The sequence below is a fragment of the Gymnoscopelus braueri genome (assembly GCF_963280865.1).
Source record: "Gymnoscopelus braueri genome assembly, chromosome: 22".
NCBI classification, from domain to species: domain Eukaryota; kingdom Metazoa; phylum Chordata; class Actinopteri; order Myctophiformes; family Myctophidae; genus Gymnoscopelus; species Gymnoscopelus braueri.
This window is the reverse complement of record NC_137624.1, coordinates 28,017,711-28,042,408: the sequence shown is the minus strand read 5'-3', so window position 1 is coordinate 28,042,408 and position 24,698 is coordinate 28,017,711. Positions and strand designations below refer to the sequence as shown.

Here is a 24,698-nt window from a genome sequence, read left to right as displayed (position 1 = left end):
TTGAACAGTTTCAGCAGTTGATTGGTGTGTTTGATCTATGTCAGTTTTCTCTAGTGCTACATAATGTATTTGATCAAGGTGGCCAATTGTTACAGTATTAAGACTTCGGCCTTGTTGTGGGATCAATTCAACTCTATAGTCCTCTTCTGTGTTACTGTTGTAGATGAGTATGCTTTCTTAGCTTTGGCCTTCTGCGCCTTTGCTTGACCAATGTTAGGTGTTCTCAGAGGGACACACACACGCACGGACGGGTGATTTGTACTGGAAGGTACTGTTCCAATCAAGACTGATTGATCCTGTCTTACCTCACTTCGTCATGCGTCCCTCTAGCCAATCAAAGGCATTGGTGTCAACATATTGACACGTGTCACGTGGAGCTTGACCAATGTTAGCTTGGCTAGGGGTCTAACACACAGCGGGACGAAGCGAAAACATACTCTCCACCTCCGGCGGAGACAATAACATCCCGACAGTCATAATAGACTTGAGTATGACCATGCCATTACAATAAAGGCATTTTTGATTATTCTTAAAGAGACCTGCCTTGTAGTTTGTTAGTTCGTTTTTCCTATTAATGTCAATATATACGGTATATATCCAGGCCTGGCTTATCCAACTGGCTGTAGGGCTGTAGGTGCTGAAGCACAGGGCACCAACCTTGGGGGGGCACCAAACGGTGTGAAAAAAAAAGAAAAACTTTATTTTTTGGGGGGATAATTTAGAAGCAGCGGCTGCTAAAGGAGCGCTACAACATTACGCGCCTGGCATGAGGTGGGAGAAAAAAAATAATGAAAATAATTATTTTTTGAGTATTTTGGGCTGATTTAAATCACGGGTCAAATTTGACCCGCTAACACCACAAGTGGATGCAGTTTTCTAACACAATGCAAGGGTTTATATACAATAGCCCTGGTAAATAGTCCTGGTTGGGATGTTGGGATCGTATTGTGCAGTTTTACGCAAGTTTCACATCCCAGCTGTTTATATAAAAAACTATGCTTAATATATTTAAAATCATATGAAAAATTAAATCGGGTTGTTCTTGTTTCGCGGTCCGTAACGGTAGAGATTACGTTAATTGCGTAATTCCTGGTTACGTCAAAACTTTATGTCACTTTACAAAATGGTAATCCGTTTTTACCGATAATGTATGACTGAGGAGTCTTGACTATGTCTACGTTCAGAGGGGGGAGGGTGATTTGAGTTATAAACTTCAAATGTGCAATGCAATACCCGTTGTCCATGTACCTGTTGTACCCATCTGTGTCCCTTTTATGCCCAAATATGGAGTTATCTGTCAGGCATGCCCAAATATGGAGTCCAGGCAGTCTATAACGCTAGTACTATGATGTCATATTTAGGACATATCTGGGTACTCCAGCTAGTACGGTTCTGGACAGCCTGATCTCCATACAGTATATGCCTATATGGACGTATCGGTAGGAAGGGGGTTCTGTACAACCGCCTATCCAACCGACTATGCCCAAATATGGAGTCCAGGCCAGTATTAAGCGTGCCAACGTGTCGTCACCAGCAGAAGGGGCAAATCAGGCTGCGGGGGCGAGGCATTGGGCGTGGCATTGGGCAATGTTAAGTCAACCTGGTTTTTACCCCTCAAAGATGTCCGCAGCTACCAAAAGACACTTGTTGACGCCCCCTTCAGGATTTTTTGGCACGCTCTATATGACGCTAATACAATACATTATATTGATGACATCAGAGTAAAATGGGTATTTGCGTTTTTTCGATATTGTTTTATACCTGTCTGCGTGTCTTTTTTATGCTCATATATTGAGATCTCTATATGTGTCTCTCTGTCTGCCTGTGTCCCTTTTATGTTCACATATGGAGGTCCTTGATGTCATCAGTATATGCCCATATATGGGTATATCAGCGGTTCTGGACAACTGGATCTCCATATATGGCTATATATCCAAGTGTCAGCACTGTAAAGAATAGTCTTTACAGTATACTATATATATACTGTAATCCAATGTGACATTGGATGTCAAACTAATCCAATGTCTTGTTTTGACTTCATGAAGCACCCAATCCTACCCAAACAGTTGTCTATACACATACACATGTCTATGTTTAATTTGTCCAGTTTCCTGTTGATTGTGTGTTTTAATAGGCCACCAGGTATATTACAGTTAGCTTGCCCGTTATATTACAACGGTTTCTGCTGGAAAGTTGAATTAGTATTCAGTGGATCCAAGAAGAATAACTGTGCAAATCGGTATTTGTAAGTTTGTGTTGTGTGCGACGTCAGACCAGAGCTCAGTCAAGATTATATAAGGTCTAGAAAGAGACAAGGTCTATTAGCTTTATTACCAGGTTTATGCAACAGACTTTGCCTGGCTGAGGGTCAGTTGGTTTAGTTTCTGGGCATTTTTACATTCTAACCCATTTACTCATCCTATTAAGAGGCCTGGGCGACTGTTTTAACAGCACCCAGGGAGCCATTAGGGGTTAAGTTGTCTTGCTCAGTCAGGGACACTTTGACACGAAGCACTGGAGGAGCCGAGGATCAAAGCGCCGTCCAATTCCGATTCCCAGACAGCTGCTCTAACCCCTGAGCCAGACAGCGACTCTAAATGGGTTCAGTAAGAAGGAAGACTGGGACAAACTATGTGTTTTTATTGTTCCTTTTGATGCCCTTGGCAGTGGTTCAGGCCCAGCACTGTGTGTGGTATGGTCAGTGTGGAGTGCATGAAGACACTGGGAAGAATTACAACTGTAATTACACAGGTCCACCCAAACCACTGCTTTCCGAAGGCATAGAGTTGCCTTCTGAAGCTGGAGATGCAAAAGCACTTCTGAAGAAGTTATGCCCTGGATATGACTATGGAGAACGACGCTTGTGCTGTGATGTTGCCCAACTCCATTCTCTCGAACAGGATGCCAAGCTACTAAACCTATTCTTTGGTCGGTGCCCTGCCTGTTTGTTCAACATGATGAACATGTTCTGTGAGCTGACATGCAGCCCCCGACAGAGTCAGTTTATGAATGCCACCGAGTTCACTTCAGAACCAGAACTCAACAAGACCAACGTGGTGAAAGTGCAGTACTACATTGGCGAGACATTTGCTAATGCCATGTTTGATGCTTGTAAGGATGTGCATTTCCTAGACAATAAGGTCCAGTCACTTTTCTGTGGTGATGTTCCAGTCGAGGACTGCAGACCCATCGACGTGCTTCAGTACATGTTCAACAACGACTTTGTTCCTTTCCCCATAGACCCTACATTATCTGATGTCCCAGTGTCTGGCTTCAATCCTATGAACAACAAGACGTTCAGCTGCGCAGATCGCCTGGAAGATGGCTTGGGTCCCTGCTCCTGTCAGGACTGCCCCGACGTCTGCCCCAAGCCGGTTCCCCCTCATTTGCCTCCTCCCTGGACAATCTTTGGGATCGATGCCATGTTTGTAATCATGTGCATCTCTTATGTTGCCTTCCTCTTCATCTTCATTGCCGCTGTGCTGGGAGCCTGGTGGTACAGGAAAGTAACTTCTGAATATGGCACTTCACTGGACAGCAATAACCCACTGTCTCTGAAAAACGACAACCCTGATCAAGATGCGTCACGCTGGGAAATGCTTGGGGAGCGCTTTGAGAATGCCATGCGGCTCTTCTTTACAGCCTGGGGCTCTTTCTGTGTGCGGAGGCCCCTGCTGGTCACACTGACCACCCTGGTCATGGTTGCAGCCGCCTTGTCAGGACTGGTCTACATGACCATCATCACTGACCCTGTTGAGCTCTGGTCGGCCCCCAATAGCCGAGCACGCCAAGAGAAGGACTTCTTTGACAGCCACTTTGGACCCTTCTTCAGAATCGAGCATCTCATCATCACCACACCGCTCGACAGCACTTTCATCTATCAGTCCGAAGATGGGCTCGACGTGCCTTTTGGAGCCATCTTTGACAAGAGCATCTTACAGCAGGTGCTGGATTTGCAGCTTGAAATCGAGCGCCTTGTGGCAGAGTACCATGGGCAGAGCGTGACCCTCAAGGATATTTGTATGGCTCCTCTGGCCCCATACAATGATAACTGTGCCATCTTCAGCGTGCTCAATTACTTCCAGAATAACCCCACTGAGCTAAATGACTTTCACAATAAATTCCTGGAGTGTACCACTTCTCCACTGACCCCTAAATGTTTAGGCACCTTCGGAGGCCCAGTGTTCCCCCATCTGTCTCTGGGGGGTTACGATGACCAAAACTACAACAACGCCACAGCCTTAGTGATCATGTTCCCTGTCAACAACTACCACAATGACACTGTCAAGCTGGGTAAAGCTAAGGCATGGGAGGAGGAGTTCATCCGCTTTCTGAAGAGCTACAGCAATCCCAACCTTATCGTAGCATTTAACGCGGAGAGAAGTATAGAGGATGAGATTGACAGGCAAAGCAACAGTGACATCAGCACCATAGCACTCAGCAACGTCATTATGTTAATGTATATATCCCTGGCTCTTGGTCATATCCACAGCCTCAGGCGACTATTGGTGGACTCTAAGATCTCTCTCGCGATAGCCGGTGTCCTGATTGTGCTGATCTCTGTGGCCTGTTCCCTGGGCATCTTCAGCTACGCTGGCGTCCCACTCACCCTCATCATCATCGAGGTCATCCCCTTCCTGGTGCTGACTGTTGGCGTGGACAACATTTTCATCTTAGTGCAGGCGTACCAAAGGGATGAGCGCAGGGATCAGGAAGAGCTGCACCAGCAGATCGGTCGTATCTTTGGAGACGTAGCCCCCACCATGCTCCTGTGCTCCCTGTCTGAGACTGTGGTCTTCTTCCTTGGATCCATGTCTAACATTCCTGCGGTGAGGACTTTCTCTATGTTTTCCGGCTTGGCCATCTTTGTTAACTTACTGATGCAGATCAGCTGCTTCATCAGCCTGCTTGGCCTGGATGTCAGAAGGCAGGAGGACAATCGTCTGGATATAATTTTCTGTGTGAAGCTTCCAGAAGATCAGGGAGAAAAGACTGATGGCTTCCTCTTCCGCTTCTTCAAGAAGAAATATGCCCCCTTTATCCTCGGGGAGTGGGTTCGACCCATAGTAGTAGCAGTGTTTGTGGGGTTGACCTTCTTCAGTATTGCTGTGGTGAATAAAGTAGAGATCGGCATGGACCAGAAACTTGCCATGCCAGATGACTCCTATGTGTTGCAGTACTTTAATAACCTGAGCATGTACCTCCACGCTGGACCTCCAGTGTACTTTGTGGTGGAGGAGGGGGTCAATTACAGCAGCGTGGATGGTCAGAACACTGTGTGTGGAGGAGTGGGCTGCAACAACAACTCCCTGGTCCAGCAGGTCCACTCTGCCTCTCTCATCAGCGACTACACTGCTATTGCCTCCACACCACTCTCTTGGATCGATGACTACTTTGACTGGGTGAATCCTATGTCGGGTTGCTGTAAATACTTCGACTCCACAGGTGCATTCTGCAACTCCTCAGTGGATCAGAATCAACAGTGTGTTAAATGTCTAGAAAGTACCACCAGAAAAATTAGGCCTGAAGGGGAAGACTTCTTGCGGTTCCTGCCCATGTTTCTGTCCGACATCCCCACCGACAAATGTCCGAAAGGTGGCAGTGCGCTCTACAGCACAGCGGTGGACCTGCATCCAAATGACGCAGGTGTAGGAGCCACCCACTTCATGGCCTACCACACCATCCTGAAAGATTCACCAGACTTCATAAACGCCCTGAAGGCGGCCCGTGCTCTGGCTGAAAACATAACACAGGCTGTGGGCCACAAAGTGTTCCCTTACAGTGTATTCTACGTGTTCTATGAGCAGTACCTGACCATGGCTCACGATACGACCGTGAGCCTGTGCGTGTCACTGGTGGCAATTTTTGTAGTGTCCGTGGTGTTGCTGGGCTTTGAGTTGCTGGCAGCCATGCTCGTCACCGCCACCATCACTATGATCCTGCTCAACATGGTTGGGGTCATGTGGCTGTGGGGCATCAGCCTCAACGCCGTGTCCCTGGTCAACCTTGTCATGAGCTGCGGCATCTCCGTAGAGTTCTGTAGTCACATTGTGCGGGCCTTCTCCCAAAGCATGATGAGCAACAGGGTGGAGCGAGCCGAGGAGGCTCTGGCCGGCATGGGCAGCTCAGTGTTCACTGGGATCACAATAGCTAAGTTTGGTGGCATCCTGGTTCTGGCCCTGTCCAAATCCAAGATCTTCCAGATCTTCTACTTCCGCATGTACCTGGCCATAGTGCTGCTGGGGGCCATGCACGGACTCGTCTTCCTGCCTGTGCTGCTCAGCTATATAGGTCCCTCTATGAACAAAGCCAAGGTGTTGGCCGCCAACAAGCGCGGCACAGGGTTGACCTCCTCAGACACTGAACTGGTTAATTCAGTGTCTGAGGAGGTGTGAGAGTGAGCTCAAGCGGCTTCTGTGATTACCGACACAATGTATGCATCATCGCCACTACAACGATTCACGGAATGAAGTCAGGAAACCACTACTTAAGAGCAAGAGAGGGCTTTTCTAAGCTTATACTTATACTTATAGTGACATTACATGTCATACCTGATTTAAAAAAAAATAAGAATGGAAAAAAAAATACAAAATCCAAGATACATGGACAGAGGCAAAAACATAATCTCCTTCTTTCAGCCTGTTGGAGACAATAATAAGAAGAAGAAATATGAAATGCGTGTTTGTGTGTGTAACCATATATGAAGTCATCACAGTAGTAAAATGAAGTTAAATAAAATACTTGGGAGTGCATAATGGTGTGTGATATGAAGAGTAGCGTGTACCTGTACGCTGGACCTCCAGCAGGGGATCACCAGCCTAGATGGACAGAACACAGTGTGTGGAGGAGTGGGTTGCGACAACAACTCTGGTCCAGCAGGTCCACTCTGTTTCTACATCCTCCTGGATGGTTGACTGGGTCAAGCCCTAGTCATCCTGCTGTCAATATGTCAGCTCCACGACCATGGGTACATGCTACAACCACTCAGTGGTGAGTCCATCATGTGCTCACAGTGGGAAGCCTGAAGAGGAAGGTGTTTTCCCCCCTCTCTCTCTCTCTCTCTTTTTTTTTTTTGCTGGTGGATACAGGGGAGTGCATATTGTTTGTGCTGTGAAGTGTAAGCTCACCACAAACACAATATGATATATTTGTGTATTATAATAAACTTGCTTCCATCCTATATGTTCCTAGGCCTAGAGAATGAAACTGAAAAGTTATTGCCCATACAGTTTTCAGAAGGCATGCCTTTTTTTTCTCCCCTCTTGTTTGTCTTTTATTTTTCCAGAGACACACATGGGCAAAAGCAGGATTGTCCGCCCTCCTGGCAGAGATGACAAAAAAAATGGTTGCACCATAATTATGTATTCCTTTATTATATTCCTTACCACCACCATCGCCTCATGCCTTTTCATACATACTTACAATGCAGCAATACCTTCAAGTGTCCTCTAGAGGGAGTGCTTGTTAAACAAATAATTGTGCTGAACTTGTGTACCCTCTCTTCAGAGAGGATCAGGGAAACATACATTATTAAAGAGAATGTAACTGTTACACTGGATATTGTCTGTAGTGTTATTTAACTATGTCACTTTGTTTTCATTTGAAGAAGAATTGATATTTCTGTTGCTGCATACTTTTCGAAGTGTTCAGTGTTCCTGACTTTTTGACTGCTTTACCCAATTGTGCCAAATTGTCATTTGTTTTCTCTGAGCAACACCCATCATACTACGAAGCATAAATTAGGCTTTGGACCCACTTCAAATGTTATGAACTAGACATTAATGGATCATTTGATTGCATTGCATTTGCATTCTGTCATTGGGGTGAAGTTGGACACAACAATTGAGTTAGACCCCAAGTTGTAGACTCTAGTGTTGTAGTGTCTAGAGTTGATGGTTTATGAAATGTGCATAATGAATGTAGGTGCAGTAAGGAGGACCCCTGGGGGTCCCTGGACCCCATATTGAGAGCATACACTAACTAGCTCAGGGGTAGGGCTGTCACGATTATGACATTTTACTTGACCATTAATTATCGCTCAAATAATTGCGATTAACGATTTAATTGTTTTTGTCGTTGAATATTATGAATAGAAATACAATTTCTGTTTGGCTCTTCGCAAACTAAAGTTGCACAGGGCAGATATGACAAATAACTTACATATTTGATAACTTTATACTTTCACAAAAAACATTAATAGTGTAAATGGCTGATCTACAAGCTCAAAATGCTAGGCTTGTTAGATGTGCTATTTCCACTATTTTTTAAGATAAAAAAAAAAATCTAACATGGAAATGATTATGACAAAATATAATTGCGATTATCTCAAATTGTTGCGATCAGGTGATTATGTAATAATTGTGACAGGCCTACTCAGGGGCACCACCTGAAACTAGTTAAATGAGTTGCATCTGGCTTGATGGATTATGAAAGGTGCACAGTGAATGTAGGTGCAGTAAGACAACATATCTTAGGAAATATCTCTTCGCATTATAATGTTGTATGGGAAAAGTCCTTGGGTTGCCATTAGCTACCAAAACAGATTAACTCTGTAGCTGCACCAAACCTATATTGCTAAAAGTGAATGCTGTCTGAACTGAACTTTTGAAGCTATAGTGTCTAGCAAATGCTAACACGTTGCTAAAGGAGAAGGCCAACAGGCACAATAGGCCCATAGACATAGAGACATAGAAGGACATACATTATACATTATGTATTGTAGGTCACAGAATGACAGAGATCAATTGACTGCTGGTTAAGTATAGAAGAATTGATTTTAAAATGATATTAGCTACACAAACTGCAGGGTCCCTTGGATCCTTGGAACAGAATCTTTAACCACATGAACCCTATAGCGTCACTATTCTGAGCATGATCTAATGTGCGAACATTCAGTGAAAATAGGCAAACATTACGCGAAAATAGCAGATCTACAAGCATTGTAGATCTGCTATTTTTGGTGTAGAGAGAAAATGGAGGAGCCCCAGTTGTTGACCCTTGAGAGACCCCAGTCAGTGAAGTACATTAGGGTTTAACTGTAATTTCATCGTTGGAACACATAGTTTTACTCACAAGACATACTGTAGAGTGGATTTTACACCACACAGATGAAGCACTTGAGATGCAAGTACGGTGGCGGTGAAAACGTTAGGAAATGATGCAATCATGCAGAACCATGAGTAGAGTGTCCTGGCCTTGATGTTTCAGTATGCTTGAACTGCAATAGGAGCTTTTCTTATCAGACGGCTGTTTTGGAGCCGTTTTCGGTTCCTGTTCTCAATACGTTCTGACTGACACCAGCACACACCACCAGCATGTCGCTACTGTTTCCTGTCACATGTCCTTTGGTTCAAGACGATGACAGGAAACCAGTGTCTGGTTGTGGCTGTGAGGAAATCATCCCTTTGTAACGGTTAGCCACACATGCTTCATTCAACCATGTTCCTTCCTTCAGTTTAATTCTAATCAATTTTGTTGAATAGATATCACTTGCTGAAATTTGAAGTAATATATTTATATTTACCAGGAATGTAACTTAGTGCAGGCAAAGGTTACATTTTCTATATCTAGAACAATATTGGACAAAGTGCATGACAAGTATGAATACAAAATGCTCAAAATACTTTGACACCACAGTTCAGGCTGCTAAACCTGAGGGTCCAGGGACCCTCAGGGTTCCTTGAAAGGGTTCTAAATGGACCCTTACAAGTCTGTAACTCTTGAGAGCGTACAAATGGACTGTAAAGGTCCATTTGGTTCCATTTGTACACTCTCAGAGTTATGGGGGTCCTGGAAATGAAAATGTTTGAGAGCCACTGCCGTATAGACTGTAATGTCTTCTCCTGTGTAGATGTATGCTCTGTGAGGAGGTCAGCTATTTCTGGCACACAACTGTTGTACGATGGAGTTTAAATTAGGCATTACTCTGATCGCACACTTGTAATTTCCTCTGAATAAGACTATATCTGCTCAACGCCTAAATTGCAGTGGTGAAAGAAGTACTCACATTTTTATTATCAATACTGCAATGTAGAAGTACTCTGTTACAGGTAAAAGTCCAGAGTGAAAGTTCAAAAGTATTGGTATCAAAATGTACTTAAAGCACCAAAAGTAAAAGTACTCATTAAGCAGACTGTCCCATTTCACAAGTTTTCAAATGTACAAAAATCTTTTGAAAATAGCATATCTGCAAGCTCACAATGTGTCGCATCACGACGCATTGTGAGCTTTTCAAATGGCCGAAATGTATAATGTATAAGTGGCTGTGGTGGTTAATGTATGTTTTGTAATAATAATCAAAATCTACAAAATAACTACTAGTAACTAAAGTTTTCAAATAATTGCTGTGGAGTAAAAGTACAATATTTGCCTCTGAGATGTAGTGGAGTAGAAGAAAAAGTACTGAAAATATGAAATACTCCAGTTAAGTAAAAGTACCTCAAAATTGTACTTAAGTACAGTACTTGAGTAAATGTACTTAGTTACTTTACACCACCGCTAAATTGTAATTGCAAACTGCAAAAATCTGTAGTGAATGTAAATTATTCACAACGTCAATGTATGTATTCATTAATGCACATACTGTATATACCACAAAGATCACACAAATGAAGACAAAGCCAAACGTATAACGGTGAATGTCATCTTTATGAAGCATGCAAAATATAACAAATATTAAAGGAAGGCATTCCAAGTTTTACAGAGTTTCTCCAATTAAAATTTTCTTATGAGGTGCGGAGATTGAAAACTGCTCATGAAGACATTTACTTATCTTTGTACAAAAGAAATACGTGCTGATGTATCCAAAAAATGCATATAGTGTACCACATTATATCCTGACTGCTGAACATTATCGCAACAGCCAAAAGCCATCATAGGACAAGCTTCGTTCTGTTGTCAATAAACCGGTTTTGTAGAAGAAATGACTCCTGCACACTGTCGTCTTCACTTGCAAATGCTTTGGACCAAAACTGTTTCTTTTCAGGAAATGGAACCGATTTTTTTCAGAAATGGGCGAAAATAGCAGATTTACAAGCTCGCAATGTGTCGCAGTGCAATAGGGCATTCACCCATTAAGACCAGGAACACGTCTGTGTCATTTTAGATTTCTTTGGCTATTCAAAAATAGCAGATCTACAAGCTCGTAGAGCGGCACAGAGTGCCGCGTTATGAGCTTGTAGGCCTCAGGCCTTAATAGGTTAAATGGTGGAAAAACTGGAAAAGTTTGGAGATTTGGAGATACAAGGTTTCTGCCTGACAGCGACGATATACAGTATTCGTACAGTGAAGAAGATGGGGTGAAGGAGTCCTTTCTTCTACGTTAAGCCCATGGTCTTCTCTTGTTGATCTGTAGGTGTGCAAAGGTTCTGCTCTTACTAATCAAGTTAAAAGTAAACATCCACGTTAAAGGATGCATTAAACATAAGTATAGGAGATTGATACAAATTATTAATCATTAAAATCATTGAAAATAATGATTCTGTCTACACACACATACGTACACACACAGATGCATGCATGCACGCAGACACGCGCACAGGCACGGACAGGCACGCACACGCGTGCACGCGCGCACACACACACACACACACACACACACACACACACACACACACACACTAGCAGAAAGCAGAAATTATCATTATAATGCAGGCACTGGACACTGTACACTGTAGCAAAAATCCCTGGTTGTAGTTAACAAATATAGTCAACAAAATAGTTTTAACACAGAAAACTTAAGTAAATATATGTTTTGCTTCTTAGTGAGTATATTTTTAAATAGACCTTTTTTTTGTCATGCCAATAGGTGACATCTGGAAAAGTCCAAAGACATTATTAGTTTGTATTCCTATAGATTAAATTCATACTTAACATCGCATTCACTGTTCCATTATTAGATTATTCAGATATTGTCCTAATTTTAATATCGAGCCTAAAATGAAAGCAGTAACGTCAGGGGGAAAAACATTAAAGCTGCAATCCAAGAGTGAGTCCCCGCTCATCCAGGGGAGATGGTTTGCTTATGAGCTTCAGGCAGTCCTACTTATCAGCCGGTAGGTGTCCTACCCAACACCCGAGTCTAAATCTCTCAATGGAAGAGTAGGAAGACCACCTCCGACTACTGCAGTTGTACTAGTGCTTTGTTGACTGGGGTCAAACCGATCTACAAGCTCACGTGTCGCAATAAGACACATCATGAGCTTGCAGATCCGCTTTTTCTTTTTGGCCTTATGCTCGCCTGTTATGACATGTCTAAAATAGGGAATCTTAGGTTTTTAATCATACAGATTGGTTAAAGATATTGGTTTTATTAATTAACATATGGTCCAGATTGCAGAAGTTTCTTCACCAAAAAGAGGAAGAAACAAGAGGAGAAGAGGAAATGAAAGAGGCACATGATGGGGAGTGTGGAACTAAGAGCTATACCGAATAGAGGTCCAGCAATGAGAGCGATAACAATGTTGATTGTTTTTAGGCAAATATCAGAAGGTAGACTATCTTATGTACTTCGATTGATTCATTAGTAATAGCATGGGTTCGATTTGTAAAAACAAATAATAATAATAAACGGGGGGTGGGGGCATTTTCTTAACCATTTAAACCCTACTGTATATACTGATACTCCTGTAAATAGCGAAAAATAGGCAATTGACAAGCTCACAACACGTCGAATCATGATGCGATGTGAGCTTGTAGCAGTGTGTAGCAGTTTAAAAGAAATGTGAATTAAAAAAAGTATTTTAGTGTGTGGTTGTTTTTTTTCTCCAAAATATGGATGCCAGGATTAATGCGGCTAACATACATTTGAAAGGAAAAGCATGTATTCAGTCTGAAATTAATGACCAGAGGGGGACAGCAAAAGCAGAGGCATGTCTCCCCCTCCATTCATCCCACCAGCAAATCGAACCCCTGCCAATAACAGTTACCTTCAGTTTGACCTCAATCAACTAAAACAGACTTCAAGCACACAGAGAAACGCGTGTGTCGGTGGTGTTGAAGTCTTCATGAGGCGTTTATACGTAAAGGCTTATACCGCTGAATCAAAAGTCTTGCAGCAGAAGCTCTGGTCCTCGTGAAAGAAAAAACTTCACACAGCACTTCCATAAGACCTTTAACTAGGTTAGAGAGCTTCAAATAACAATTCATCACACTTTTTGCATAGACCATTGGTTCTCAAAGTGGGATGCGGGGACCCCCAGGGGTCCTTCGGGAGGTTCCAGGGGCTCCCCAGCAAAATGTGTTCATATACCATAACAATCATTTTAACCTTTTATACTTTGGCTATTGAAAAATAGCAGATATACAAGCTAATAGCACCAAGTGCCGCGCTATGAGCTTGTAAATCTGCTATTTTTGAAAAATCTTGAACATTAGTGAATCTTTTTTGAATATATATATATATATATATATATATATATATATATATATATATATATATATATATATATATATATATATATATATTTTAAAGCAACCACAAATCTTTTCTTCTGGGGGGTCCCTGGCACAACATATTTTCAAATGTGGGGGTCCGCGCCCAAATATATATCAATTCGGGGGGATCCCTGGCACGGAAAAGTTTGAGAAGCAACTGGCATTAGACCTATAATAACATGCCCGGCGCTTCAACCCAAGGGGCTCCAGCTCAGGGTGCCCACGGAGATGATAGTCTGACAGGTGCTGGAGGGCAGCCAGACCGACTCCATCAGGCTGAAGTGGAACATGCCGAGGGCGTAGCCGCACACCATGTCCGTCAGGTGGTGCCGCCCCAGCATCACCCGCGACATGCCCACCAGGAAGGCCCAGAGCACCAGGAGGATGCGGAGGGGCACGGCCAGGACCAGGTGAGACAGCAGGAACTTGGAGACCATGGCCGCCCGGCTGGCGTGCGCCGCGGGAAAGGAGTACAGGTCCATGGAGACGTAGTCCAGGAAGCCCGGCGTCATCTCGTACGGCCCCTTGCGCTTGATCAGCCTCTGAACGCCGGCGACCGTCAGGATGTCGAGGAGGAGGGCTGTCAGGGGGGGGGGGGAGCAAAAGGAGAGGTGTAGAGAGTTGTTAGAACCTGTACGTTAACCCATTAAAACCGGGGAAAGCATCTGTGTAACCACTTTAACCATTGTATGATACTTTGGTTCAGGGGTCTTCAACGTTTTCAGGCCAAGGATCCCCTAGCTGAGAAAGAGATGAAGCAGGGACCCCCTACTCTATATTGTATAACATCGTGTTTCAGATGACATATTTTACTTAGTCTGCTCTTTTTTCCCCTCTACACCTATAGCCTCTTTGCCAAAAATAGCCGATCTACAAGCTCTCTCAGCGCTGCGAGGCGTTGTGAGCTTGTAGATCTGCTATTTTCGGCTAATGTTCCCCTCAGAAAAGGAATTCTAGGGTTCAAGTGGTTAATGTAAAAAAAAAAAAATCCTGTCACACAAAGATTTGGCGGACCCATTATAGTAGCTCTGAGGACCCCCTAGGGGTCCCGGACCCCCTGTTGAAGACCCCTGCTTTGGCTATTCAAAAGTAACAGATATGTAACGGACCCACAAGTTAATTTAGTATATTTATGGTGTTGTGTGACAGGTGGTCCTTTAAATTGATAATTGTATCAGCTGTGGGAGAAGCTGATGATTAGGACCCGAAGCAGCTTGGTGCTGGGGTTTAATTGCTGCCTCAGGTTGAGGAGGCGAGAGAAAGAGGAGCAGCAGCATACAGAACGGCCGCTTAAATGTTTGTTTAAAATAATATGGACCCTGGAAGGATGGGTTAAAGTACTGGACCCTGGAAGGATGGGTTAAGGACGGACAAAGGAATAGACATCCATCAAACAGACGCCATGGACATGCCACAGTCTTAGCAGCCTATTAGCACCTAGCTGGAAAGGGGACAAGGTACAGTTTTATGGTTGTTTTGCTTGCATTGTTTTTGGGCTTACTGTGTTAAAAATCTTATTGTTGTTATGGTTTGTACCTTTCATGTATTTTCTAATAAGGTGGTTTATATATTGTGTAATTTCATTGGTGATGGGAAATGTATCATGTTGAGATTTGATGAAGCGTTTATGGATTATTGATGCATGTATTTTTGCCTTTTTCCTGTTAGTTTCTACTTTGAGACACGAATAAAGAATGTTCAAAACTCATCAGTCAGACTTCATCCTTCATGCCCAGCTGGGTCCGCTACAATACAAGCTCATAGCGTGTCACTTCGTGCCTAGATCTGCTATTTTTGAAAAATCTTGAACATTTGTGCGAACATTTTTAACTCAAATCTTTGCTTCTGGAGGTCCCTGGAACAAAACATTTTGAGAGAGGGGCCAAATGCATATAATTTTGGGGGTCCTTGACATGAAAAAGTTTGAGAACCACTGATATAGCAACATTAGGCTTTTCAGGAAACTGTTAGGATTAAGAAGACATTTGTATAATCGGTATCAGGTCTTCATGGGTTAAGACATAATGATATTAACATGCAATCATTGTCAAAGTCCTATTGCTTACTTCTCCCCAATGTCGCCATAAACACCCGGCCAGGATCATCTCTCTGAGAATGTCTGTTTATGACAAACTTAATTTGTCCTAAAACAAAAGGTTTCACTAATTTCCAAACACAAAATAACTGCATCTCGCACTGAACTTAAATGTCTGCACCAGCTTAAACTCAGACCTCTGTCGGGACCAATTCACCTTTCCTGTCATTTGTACATAATGTAAACAAAAGGACTGAGCATCATTGATGAAAGTCATGAGAACCATGCAGCTCTCAGCAATGCTGCGGTGTCTTGAAAGCGGGAAGGAGAACAAGAGAGAGTGTGTTTATGGAAGATACAGTAGGTGTCACCCCCAGTCCCCCACTACCCCCCAGTCTTTCATGGTGCATGATCTGGAATGAGGACAGTATCTGCTTATACAGTATATTAAGAAATGGAAGTGTGTAGCTAGAAAAGCGTATAATTAAGTGGAACACGCACGCACGCACGCACGCACGCACGCACGCACGCAGACACACAAACCAATGCTGCTACAATGTCTGAGGAGCCGAACAAAAACTAATTTTGCTCTCATGTACTGGACTGGTACCTGTACACATTGGTGGAAAAAGTGCTACATTTTGTACTCAAGTAAAAGTATCAATACTGCAATGTAGAAATACTCTGTTACAAGTAAAAGTCCAGAATTCAAAATGTACTTGAGTAAAAGTACAAAAGTATTGGTATCAAAATGTACTTAAAGTACCAAAAGTACTCATTATGCAGAATGTCCCATTTCACAAAGTTCTCTAATGTATAAAATGCATACAAATCTTTTGAAAATAGCAGATCTACAAGCTCACAATGCGTCGCATCGCAACGCATTGTGAGCTTGTCGGTAGGCTATTTTCAAATGGGCGAAATATGTATAGGGCTGAAGTGGTTTTGTAATATTAATCAAAATCTACAAAGTAACTAAAGTTTTCAAATAATTGTAGTGCAGTAAAAGTACAATATTTGCCTTTGAGATGTAGGAGTAGACAAAAATTGGAAATAAAAATTGGAAATACTCCAGTAAAGTAAAAATACCTCAAAATTGTACTTAAGTACAGTACTTGAGTACATGTACTTAGTTACTTTACACCACTGCCTGTACACAATGTAACAATGAAGACCACCTTGTATACTTGGGACCTTGTATGGCCTGCTAATGGAGTATGTAATGCTGAGCAATACTTGTTTTGGCATGTTTTAACATGTCTCTCTTTTTATAGTTTCTACATATCCACTTTCAGAAGGCTTTTTATACGCAGTAAAATGATCAGTGTTGATTTACCTCCGAGAGTACAAACATGGCCCAGTAAGAGTCCATGTTTACGCTCTCAGAGTTAAAGTAACATGTATAGCTCCATTGCACTGCTAAAAATACCCTGACAATAACTAGCCTTCACTTCTGCTCCTGACCTGTCTGTCTGTCTGTCTCGACCTCTGACCCCCACTGTACACAGCAGTCAGACATTAAGACCACTGTTGCCCAAACAGTGGATTCTGGACCGATTTGTGGGTCGTGGATTCATTTTCATGGGTCGCGAGTGAATATCCCTTTATTTTTTGTTTCCTAAATTTTGTCATTATTATTTTAAAATATTCTTTTAAGATTTCCACAAATTCACAAATTTTCATGAGCTGAAAAAAACATCACTGAGATGCCTTCAGTGGGCACGCCACCACAAGTTCAGACCAGAGGAAATACTGCTAGTTTTTCATGACTTTTATATACGTGACTGTTTTTTTTAATCATTGGAATTTGGCTGGGTGGTTCTTTAAGACATTATTCTGTGGTGTGACAAACTGAGAATACATAATGAATTATTACTGCTTTACAGCCACTTTAAAAATGTCACTATTGTGGGTGACACAGCTGTTGCCTCCTCAGCAGTAATGACACCGAAGCAGAATGGGAGCCAAGCGATGACACATCACATTGTCAACTCAAAGGACAGCTGGTGCATGCCCTTCAAGGGAACAATGAGACAAAAAAAAACACCTGCCAAGTTTGTTTTTGTTTACAAACAAGGTAACATTTCATGTGGCCTCAAGACTCTGCTTCCTAAAAACAAAAAACTCTGTTCTTTGAATTTCACATGTGTGTGAAGTTGTAGTTGTAGTGCACCGTTAGAGTTACAACAGTAAATCTACAGTAGGCTACATTTGAACGCCGGAGTGTAGAAGTTGTAGTTTTGTGGTTTACATACGGTAGATAGGCTACCACAGGTTAATCACGTTGACCTTGTGAGCGTTACAATAATACAGAATTATAATAATGAGTTAGTTTGTCAAAGACAGAGTAAATAAATAAAAGTTACCTTGAAACACAAAAACGTTAATAGGAGATAAGCTCTTTTTGCAGTCCAACTATGAATTTAGTGGGGGTGTTAGGGTGGCACACTTGTGCAGTTCCTGCCCACCACTATGGAGCCTGGGGTTCACATCCTCCACCTTGGCCAGGCGCTCCAACAAACACGACTGGCCGTGCTGGCAATTGGTTGGAAGCTTTGAAGCTTTTGCTTTGATGAATGAATGTGTGTTGAACTTATGATGTCCCCCTGCTGTCATCTGGGGCTGCTGTGTGTGGTGGCTGACTGGCTGGCTCCCTGGTTTCTCTGCAGGTGGCTCGTTAGAATAGCCCGGCACACCTGAGGAACCCATGTGCACAGCTATAGGGCATAGCAGTGGCGGATATTTTGTCGTTCCACAAGTCGGAAGCCCATTAATGTTTCCCATAGAGATTTCCGAAAATATTTATATTAATTACTTTAAGCCAATTACTTTGAACCAAGTCATCCAGGCTCCTGGTGAATCATCTCAAAATATGAGAAAAAAAGAAATGTATGTATATTTAATTAAATTATATACTATATTTAATAAATAGAAATACCCTTTGTTTTGCAGTTTTTCAATATCTTTTTTTTTCACAGAATCAAATGTTTTATGCTCATGAATCACCAGGAGCCTGGATGGCTTGGTTCCAGGATTAAAATAATTCATTTATTAATATAAATATCTTTGGAAATCTCCATGGGAGAAATGAATGGGCCCTCGACTTGTGGAACCACAAAATGGCCGCCACTGCTATGCCCTATACAAGGGCGCTGTCTGTATAGATGGGTTTCCTGTTAGTAAACATGAGAGGATGATGCGCGCGCAGTGGAGGGAAGAGCCTGTAGAGGGCGCTATTACCCGCAGCAGCTCTGCCCATTGTACATTCATAAAAGTAATAGTCTTCACTGGGTTTAATGAAAGTAGATTAAATGATGCAGTTTGTAATATCTTCTTTACTCAATAAAAATGATTTGTTGGAAGTTGGATCTGTTTGTATATAATAGCAGCATTATGCCTATTATGCCTAAAATAGCAGCATTATGCCTATCTAAATCCCGAAAATAACAACAGAGTCAATGGCGCTTCCGGTTCGTTCTACCTCCCGCATGCGCAGATGACGCACTCTGCTCTGTGATGACGTCGCGCGGAAACCCATCTATAGTGTCGGTGTTTTGTTCACTTCCATTCAATGGGAGCAGAGGGTGGAGCGTGCGGTTGTGGCATTTTGACGTGACACTTTCCAATGCATGTTTCAACACTGGTTAACGGGATAGTTCATTCAAAAAATTACTTTTTTTTCCTATCGATTAGTCACCCCATGGAGACTTGAATTCATGGATATTTTGTTTTTTGTTTTTGTCGCATTCCTAAGCTAATAAATTGATGAAATGAATGCAGGCACCTTTGGGTTTGCTCCTGGTTTATGTCATTCAGTTATTTTTGTTACACTTTGTGAGACTGCAGGAAAATCTGGTTTGTCAAATACAATCTTTAGGACTGATTGTCATTCTGTAATTTATAAGAGATTAGATCGGATTTGTTTATTCAGACATCTCTGAAAATAGTTAGTCTACAAGCTACAACAATGGGTCGGCTATCCCACGATGTAGTTTAAAGGGATAGTTCAACCTCAAAATGACTTTTTTTCTATCGATTACTCAACCCATGGAGACTTGAATCCAAAGAGTCTCCTTTGTGTCTCCTACCGGAGCCGCTGCTGGTCATCAAATTATTGGCTTCGGAATGCGACAAAAACTAAAAAAATATCCATCAATTCAAGTCTCCATGGGGTGAGTAATGCATGGGGTGAGTAATGGATGCGGTGAGTAATGGATAGAAAGTCAATTATTTTTTGGGTGAACTATCCCTTTAAGTTGGACTGCAGTGTCCGGGTGTCTACTCTAGACTGAGCCACACATGTTTATAAATCAGATTTGAAGCGCATTTCAAACCACCTAGGAATGTGGTTCAAATCTCATTTGCAAAAAGCATTTTTGCGCCTCAGACTTGATAAAAACCAATCTGATTCTAATCTGGATACAGATGGAACAGATTTGGGCTGCCAGTCTGAACATAGCCTTCACCATTTGCACGCACACTACTGCCAACAATGATGTGAACAGTCCATGATGATTAGATTCTATTTGGGTTACTTTGAGTTAATAAAAAAACATTTGTTACTTACTACACCTTGACCCTGGTGTGTCTCCTATTTGTTGTGGAACAAAGAAACAAGACATAACAGTGTGTTTTGAAGTGTGCACACAATGCACCTGTGTGAGTGTGTGTGTGTATGCATGTGTGGATCCTCAATATTTACATTTTCTGGTGAAGCAAACCTAGAAATGTCCTCAACATCCATTTATCTGTTACCCTCTGCTGGCATGTACAATGTAAACCCAGCATACAACAATGTTTCAACCAGAACTTGCAGTCATAATGACTTCTTTGCTTCATGCAAATGTCCCTCCTCTCCCAGTAAGTGTACAATACAAGCTATCTCTGTCACGGTCTGTCTCAAGCCAAGCAGGGATTCCCTCATGTATGAACGGTACATTTGGTTTCCGGGTTTTTAACCCAATAAGACCTGAGGCCAATTCTACAAATGTCTTCTAAATCCATTTTCTGAAAAACGCATGTTGCTATGTCAGTGGCGCTCACAACTTTTTCATGTCAATGACCCCAGAATTACATGTATTTGGCCGCTGACCCTTCTCAAAATATTTTGAGACCCCCAGAAGCAAAGATTGGAGTTTAAATGTTTAAACGTATTCCTAAATTACTGGAGACCAGATGATAATGGTGACACGCGAATGTATGAACTCTTAACATGTGCAGCGACGTTGTCGCCTAAGAATGCATCATCGTCTGTACAGTATAGTATAGTTTGTATAATGAATGTGCTGAAAGTCCAGGTTTCATTGCATGGTAATTGGCAAATGGGTGACCTTATAGAACATTAGGACAATATAGGAAGGAACTAGGAAGGCACTTTACAATGGAGGAGTTGTTTTGATCTTTTGTATAGGGTGAAACGCAGGCAGCAGTCTGAAAAGGTTACATTAACACTGCCATTCCATAACTGTTTTAGTGAGTAAAATGCCATTTTGTCCAATCTGTATGGTAGAGTATGTTAATACAATATAACTAACACAACTGCGGTGGTTGACCTTCTCTTCTATTGAGAAATGTATACCCTGTGCTCAGGTGGGTCCACTAGTGGTGGCCTGGTGGAAATGTATTTTTTCAGGCTACAGTACATCACCTGCTGTCTACTGAAGATAATGTATATCACGTCAGTGTGATCCATATAGTGTTGAAATTAAAACTTTTGTCTTTAAAGCCATGCAGTGGCAGAAATGGAAGACTATTGAATTCACTATTATAAATTATTATGAAAATAACTCAAGATATTGACCATATACCATTGGGCTGATTTTGTAGTAAACTAGCGAACACACACACACACACACACGCACGCACACACCCATGCACACACACACCCATGCACACACACACACACACACGCACACGCACACACACACACACACACACACACATACACGCACACACACACACACACACACACACACACACACACACACACACACACACACACACACACACACACACACACACACACACACACACACACACACACACACACACACACACACTCCAAATGTTAAACATAAACAGCCTGTTACTTTATACCTAAAAATGAGTATATTTAGAGGTCCCATGACTAATCTATGTCAACACACACTTTGAATAGACGCAGTGGCCTACTTAGGCTGTTAAAGAAGACTTTGCTATAAGAATAAAGCTTAAAACTATTAGCGATCGAGTTTGTACATTACATCAACGGTTCTCAAATGGGGTCCGGCGACCCCAAAGGGTCCTTGAGGGGGTTCCGGGGGGGGGGGGGGGGGGTCCCCTGCTAAATGATGGATAGCTAAAGAACCAAATGGGTCCAGTACAGGTCTGTAACTCTGAGAGCATACACATGCTCCTATAATGGTTCCGTCTGTACACTCTCAGAGTTAGGCGTCTGTAGTGTATACCAAACTGGGGGTCCTTGACATTTTTTTTAAAAAGTTTGAAAACTACTGCATAACATTTTTATTTATTTTTATTCAAGGGTTAACCTATTCAAACCTGGAAAGCATCTCTAGATTTTAGCATTGGCTATTCAAAAATAACAGATCTACAAGCTCACAGTGCGTCACTTTGTGCTGCGCTGCGAGCTTGTACTATTTTTTTAAATATTTTTAAAATCTTGAAAGTGTTTGAAAAATCTTGAATAATTTTGAATTAAGTTCGAGAACAAACTGATTTAGAAGGCATTTGTAGAATCAGCCTCAGCAGGTCTTAATAACATATGAAAAAAAAAAGAAGTGCATATTAATATTAAAAGAAAGATGTAGAGAGAGAGAGAGAGAGAAGTGCTATATTAATATTTACCCAGCAGCAGGTTCACCAGGACCTCTTGTCCTGCCAGGGTATTGCTTCGCGTGAGACACACGATAGTGCCGATGATCCACGTGATGCCGTGCCCCGTAACCGCGAACAGGGTGGCCATGGAGCGGCAGCCGCCCCAGGACGACGACGTGTAGGCGCACACCCCCATGCGCTTGGACAGGCTGATGTCGATGGCGAGCAGGGAGCCCAGGACGATCCCCTTGAACGACGGGTTCAGCTGCATGCAGTCTTCCTCCGGCATCTTGGCGCCCGGTCCACTGTCGCCGCCGGTAGGTTCCTGGTCGCTCGGCTGGCTCGCTGTTTGGGGTTTGCCGCTGCTTTGGCCCGCCGCGCCGCGTCGCCGGCTCGACGCGCCGCCACCTCGGCCGTCGCCCACGCCGCCGCTGCCGGTGCCGCCGGTGCCGCTACCGCTTCCCAGCGGCTGGTTCAGGGACATGAATTCGGGTCTGCTCTGCGGGTTGTTTCGGGCCCGTACCTTGGCTCTCAAACTGTGGGTCGAGGGCATTCTTGGGGGGGGGGGGTTATAGCAGGGCCCACAAAGGTTTAAAAAAAAAAAAAAATGTTTTAAAGAATTAAACTCGTGAAATTCTGGGGGTTACAGCAGGGCCCCAAACAAAGTATTAAAAAAAATATGATAATAACAAAAATCAATCTTTATCTATTAATAAATAGATACAAAAATAATAATTTAAAAAAAGCCAAGTATTTTAATATAAGGAGATAACATAAGCTAGGCTACTGGGTACATAGGCTTATAAGACACGCGACGGTGAAATGTCCAAATATATGGCTCAGTGGTCTCGCCCCGTCCTTCCCCTCCTCTGTGGCCCTAATAGATATATTTAGACGGGCTGGAATGTGCGCTCAGTCAGTGGCCCGGCCGGCTGGTTGTTATACCATCCACCACGACGACGACCCCCCATGCAGGGCAGGCATGGAGATGATGAGGGGGTTTGTTGTTGTTGTTGAGTGGCATCTGCTTCGGCCAATCCAGTAAAAAAAAAAAGACGGACGCGATCTACACAACAGTGGGACATAAAAATTACATTATCAGCATCTTTGGGTGACTGACACCGTTAACAGTGCTGTCCAAATAACAGGTGTTGTAAAGTAAGTGCTGCGTGATCGAGGCTATGCTGCAAATAGCCTCGGCTTCAGCTACTCCTCATACTCATATGGCAGTGGTTCTCAACCAGTGGTCCGGGGGACCACCAGTGGTCATTGAGGGGGTTCCAGGTGGTCCCCAGCTAAATGATGGAGAGTTGGTAACCAAATGGACCCTTAATAGCTCTTTAACTCTTGAGAGCGTAAAATGAAACATTTACGCTCCCAAGAGTTAAATTATTGTTAATCATCTGCATTACTTAATTATATAATTGTTATTTTGATTTGCCTGTTATCTCTCCTATGGTAACAACATCAATACAGCATGAAATTGTGGACAAAATCTCATCCAACGACAATAAAATATTCTATAAGTCTTGGATCTGAGAGTCTATAAATCTCATCAAATGGTGATGAATCCGTGGCTCAAATTCCGAATAAATAATGGACCTTGATATGAAAAGGGTTGAAAACAACAACAAAACACTGCCATATTATAGAATAAGAAACGTATATGGCCTATATAGGCCTATACGCAAGATTAAGGCGAAGACACAATATTCGGCTGAAAAGGTTATTATCATCATCTATTCTGTATCATACCTGAAGGATGCGATGCCAAAGTCATCGCTCAGATCTCATTGTCTGCATTATCACCACACCTAAATGCAAAGAAACGTCGTGAGGGATTCTATTTATTGACATTCCTTAAAATCCCGAGCTTGAAGAAAGTAGCCTATAGCCTACTACAGTATATCCAGGTTATTATGAGGAGTGAGGATAAACGAGCCGACGATTCTGTCTGTGCCGCATCTGTTTTCTTCTTCCCCGTAGATGACGTAGTGTACGTAGTTTACGCACAATCCCGATTCAGCGGCCTCGGCAGCGTTGCCAGGTTTTGAGAGAGAAACAAGCAACCAGATTTATTAAAACAAGCCCAAAAGAAGCGACTTGTTGTAGGCCGCCACATGAGCACTTTAAACATACAAGCTACAAGCTCACAACGCATCGCGATGCGACCGCGTTGTGAGGTTGTAGATCTGCTATTTTCAAAACAAATCTTGAGAAAATGTGGAATTATTTTTTAAACATTTCCCTGGCACAATTAATTAAAATGTTTTCAGATGGGAGTATGCAAACCATTATGTTAATTTGGGGGTCCTTGCCATGAAAATGTTTATAAAGGAAACAAGCCCAAATAAATAAGCAACTACACTTTAGAAACAAGTCCAAATAAGCAACTACACTTTAGAAACGAGCC

General features: G+C 42.6%; 2 protein-coding genes across 2 annotated transcripts; one reads left to right on the top strand and one right to left on the bottom strand.

Moving 5' to 3' along the window:
• Positions 1–2,654: 2,654 nt before the first annotated feature.
• Positions 2,655–6,395, top strand: LOC308078925 (NPC intracellular cholesterol transporter 1-like; the record flags this gene model as incomplete). Its single annotated transcript, XM_080420266.1, has 1 exon — positions 2,655–6,395. One exon carries the CDS (start codon positions 2,655–2,657, stop codon positions 6,393–6,395), a length of 3,741 nt encoding a protein of 1,246 aa, XP_080276392.1.
• Positions 6,396–13,440: 7,045 nt separating this feature from the next.
• LOC308078590 (inactive phospholipid phosphatase 7) lies at positions 13,441–23,509 on the bottom strand. The gene is made up of 2 exons (XM_080419818.1): positions 22,316–23,509; positions 13,441–14,014 (listed from the first exon to the last, which is right to left on the bottom strand). Exons 1-2 carry the CDS (start codon positions 22,836–22,838, stop codon positions 13,626–13,628), a joined length of 912 nt encoding a protein of 303 aa, XP_080275944.1. The 5' UTR covers positions 22,839–23,509; the 3' UTR covers positions 13,441–13,625.
• Between the last annotated feature and the right edge of the window lie 1,189 nt (positions 23,510–24,698).

Bases quoted from the DNA above. Each gene is read 5' to 3' on its own strand.
- LOC308078590 (XM_080419818.1), bottom strand. From the start codon at position 22,838: ATGCCCTCGACCCACAGTTTGAGAGCCAAGGTACGGGCCCGAAACAAC. The intron at 14,015-22,315 runs GTAAATATTAAT...CCCCCCTGACAG, and splicing joins CCTGGTGAACCTGCTGCTGG to CCCTCCTCCTCGACATCCTG.